General features: G+C 43.6%; 1 protein-coding gene across 1 annotated transcript; it reads left to right on the top strand.

Annotated features, from left to right (window-relative positions):
• Positions 1 to 793: 793 nt before the first annotated feature.
• LOC143029012 (uncharacterized) lies at positions 794 to 2,838 on the top strand. The gene is made up of 3 exons (XM_076191355.1): positions 794 to 1,233; positions 1,501 to 1,560; positions 2,524 to 2,838. The coding sequence occupies exons 1-3, from the start codon at positions 826 to 828 to the stop codon at positions 2,836 to 2,838; spliced, it is 783 nt and encodes a 260-aa protein (XP_076047470.1). The 5' UTR covers positions 794 to 825.
• Positions 2,839 to 3,926: the final 1,088 nt, after the last annotated feature.

Here is a 3,926-nt window from a genome sequence, read left to right as displayed (position 1 = left end):
ACCAACCCGTCGCCGATCGCGCCTTTTGCTGCACCATGACAATGCTGCCCCCCACAAAGCTCGCCTCACTGTGCAGTTCCTGGAGCAGCAGGGGATCACACTTCTCCCCCACCCACCCTACTCGCCTGACCTTGCTCCATGTGATTTTTGGTTGTTTCCAAAGATCAAGGGTGCGATCGCAGGGAAGCTGTTTCATCGCATCCAAGATCTGGCGCGAGCAGTCAATTCAGAGCTACAAGGTATATCGGCTTCTGAGTACCGTGAGTGCTTCATGAAGTGGCGAAAGAGGATGGAACGTTGCATAGAGGCAGGAGGGGAGTACTTTGAAGGAATGTAGGCCACTATTTGGATTTACCTCTGTACCGTGAAAATATATGGTATCACTGTCATTATTTTTTTATCACCCCTCGTACAGGCCATCACCCCTTCTAACAGCACAACATATTACACTGATGGCTCGGTTGACCCCGACACAGGCAGATGCGGGGCAACCATTGTTGTCGACAATGGAGAAACAAATCACTGGAGAGTGAGTGATGGATGCTCCACCTTGCAAACGGAACTAGCTGCTATTCTTCAAGCATTGGAGCACGCACAAACAACAGATCAAGAAAACATCGTAATCCACACCGACTCTAAAGCCCCGTCCACACGGAGCATGTTCATGCGCGATGTGTTGAAATCGTGACGTTTCGTTCGTCGCAACTCGCAACGTGTAGAAAGCAGTGATTTGGTCGAACCGATTTCGTATCGCTGAGCAGTGTGTCAACGACAGTGGAAGGGTAAGCACACGCGCGTTTTGCTTCGTTCTTATATTTTCCGACAATGGAACAATCAACTTCCGCAAAGGCGTTCGAGTGGACCAAAAGTATAACATTACATTTCATTGAGCTACTGAAGCAGCACCCAGCCATTTGGAATATAAAGTGTAAAGAATATAAGATGAAAAACATTAAAAGTGCAAGCATCGAAACTCTAAGAGCTGACTTGTATTCTTTTACAAAATGTTATGTGCGGAATGAAGACATAACTAAAAAACTTCATACACGAAAAACACAGTTCCACAGGGAAATGACTGCCATCAAAGCATCAAAGAAGTCTGGTGCTGGCACGGAAGAAATATATACTCCAAAGCTGTGGTGCTTCAATAATTTACTTTTCCTTGCTGAGGGAGAAATCATACGTGCCTCAACATCCAGTTTAGATGTAGCAACTAATGAAAACCCTCAACAAGTAAGTTGATAATTCAAATGTGTGTACATAAGCATGACCATAATTCATATATTAAAGATGTATCTGCCAAACAAGTTATTATTCTCTCTCTCTCTCTCTAGGGGGGTGACCATGTACGTGCGTCCACTTATTCCAGTTTAGATGCAGGAACTACTGAAAACCTTCAACAAGTTGATAATTCAAATGTGTGTACATAATCATGACCATAATTCATATATTAAAGATGCATCTGCCAAACAAATTATTATTCTCTCACTCTCTCTCTAGGGAGGTGACCACGTACCTGCGTCCACTTTTTACAACTTAGATGGCGGAGGAAACACACAAGTTCATAATTTTATTATAAGTGCATCAGCATAATTAAAATTTGTATACAAATTAAAATATCCCTATGGAATATTTTAATCTCTCTAGTATATTCCACACATACGTTGTTGCCAAGGAACAGCTCCTTCCTCATTGAAGTAGTCCATAAACTCTTTCCTGATGTCTTGCCTCCTTTGTAGGATGTCTCAGTACTCGATCCAAAGGCAGAAGCTGCCTGTTATCACGCCATGCCCCTGGCGTTACTACTCCATCATCAATATTCTCATTGTCGAAGCTACCCACAGGGGTATAGGTTGATGTGTGTTCCCTGCGCAAGAAATTGTGCAGGGCCGTGCAGGCAAGAACGATTTTCTCCACCTTTTGAGGGGATAAATTTATTGAACTTAGAACACGAAATTTGTTTGCCATATTGCCAAATGCATTTTCAACAACTCGGCGCGCTCTTGAAAGCCTGTAGGAAAAAATTCTTTGTTCATTATTTTGATGCTTAAAAGGAAATGGTTTCATAAAGTGTCTCTTGAGTGGGAAGGCATCATCACCAACGAAAACGTATGGCAGTATTCTGTGGCTGTCACTCAGCTGCTCATCTGCAGGAAGCCCTATTGTTCCTTCTTGCAGGCGCGCACACAGGCTCGTGTTTGCCCACACACCACCACCCGAAACTCTCCCATTTGTTCCAACATCTGCATAAAGGAACTCGTAATTTGCGTTCACTACAGCCATAAGAACTATACTGTGCGAACCCTTGTAGTTGAAGTAGTAGGAACCACTCTCTTTTGGAAGCCGTATTGCGATGTGTTTCCCATCTACCGCTCCAACACAGTGCGGGAAATTCCACTTTTCGAAGCATTTCGCCACTGCCTACTCGTCAAGAGTTGTTGGCATCTGCACAGAAAAAAAAAACTTCGTTCTTTCCTTGTACATATGGGTAAATTATTAATAAATACAATGAAATCTCCACAGATAGGTGAATTGGCAACTCTGCCAAGGAATGAGGAGACCAACGATTATTCATCATTCACCCCATCACCTGCACCCAGCTTGACATCTGCATCTTCAGTGAACCCCTCGCCGTCGTCTTCCCACTTCTCTGCACGTAGTTCAAGTGGGACTTCAAAGAAGAGGAAGGCAATTGACCAAACTGATAAAGTTTTGGAAATTGCTCTAAGTAAACTCTCATCCCTTCCCAGTCATGTGGATGTAGATCCATATCTAGACAGTGTAGCAAAGTTGGTGTATAATGGACTTAAGAATACGAGTGAAGACCAGCGGAGATAGCCAATAAGCTAATATTCGATGCTATAAGCATGGGCAACATGGGAGATCTTACTAGGGAACATCAGATATTACGAGTAGAAGGTTCGGACAAATTCATGGTATGAAAAGGTATATATTTAGGTTACAGCATATTGCCATACAAAGCACAATTTTACATAGCTATTAAGAACAAAAATGATTGTTCATGTGATATATAAAAATATGTAAAAATAATAAGGAAGTGAAAACTATCACTGTACTTTGCAACTCACCTTAAGATAATCCTCCCTAAGGACATTATAGATGGCTGCACATGTTTCAGGGATGATCAGACTGAGGCTCTGTTTTGAAATTCTAGTGGAATACTGGAGACTTGTGTAGGATCCTCCAGCAGCAAGGAAGCGAAGTGTTGCTTCCAGACGAGCACCAGGTGGTATGCTGTCTCGGATGCCGGTGTCCTGCTTGCTAATATATGGATGCATCTTTTTCAGCAATTCATCAAATGCATGGAATGGCATCCGCGTATAGTTTTCAAAGTCTGTCTGATTTTCTGCCTGTAGCTCAAAAAATATTTGATTAAAGCTCCCTCGCAGAGGCCGCCGAGAAAGCCACTGTTTGCACCACAGAGTCCGACGTTTCTTTTTCAAAAGTTTTTTAGCTGCACACACAGCAACTATACTCCACAGTACAGTTTCTTGGCAGAGTAGAGCGTCGGCAGACATTCTCCTCCCGTGAAAGCCAAATGATGACCGAGATCTAGTTGCTCGCGCAAGGATGAGTTTCGCAATGATGCAGCCCGTCTGGACGCTAGTGTCAATTTTTCAACACAACTACTGCATCACGTCATTGATGCGTGATGCTCCCTGTGGACGGGGCCTAAAGGAGCCCTAGATGTCCTGCAGAGAGGAGTTGGCTCAGACAACATCTTTCTGCCGACATTAATTGAAATCATGATCACCCGGCTGCACCGACAGAATAGAAACATTATCATACATTGGATTCCCAGCCACATCAACATACCAGGCAATACCTTAGCAGACGACGCAGCCAAGGCAGCCACAAGACGAGGTGAGATTACGATACCCATAACACCGACTATAACCCAAATA

This window comes from Oratosquilla oratoria, chromosome 10 (genome assembly GCF_046742065.1).
Source record: "Oratosquilla oratoria isolate Oo_2021 chromosome 10, ASM4674206v1, whole genome shotgun sequence".
Taxonomy (NCBI): Eukaryota; Metazoa; Arthropoda; class Malacostraca; order Stomatopoda; family Squillidae; genus Oratosquilla; species Oratosquilla oratoria.
Note: the sequence above shows the minus strand (reverse complement) of the source record. Positions and strands in the feature narration are given on the sequence as shown.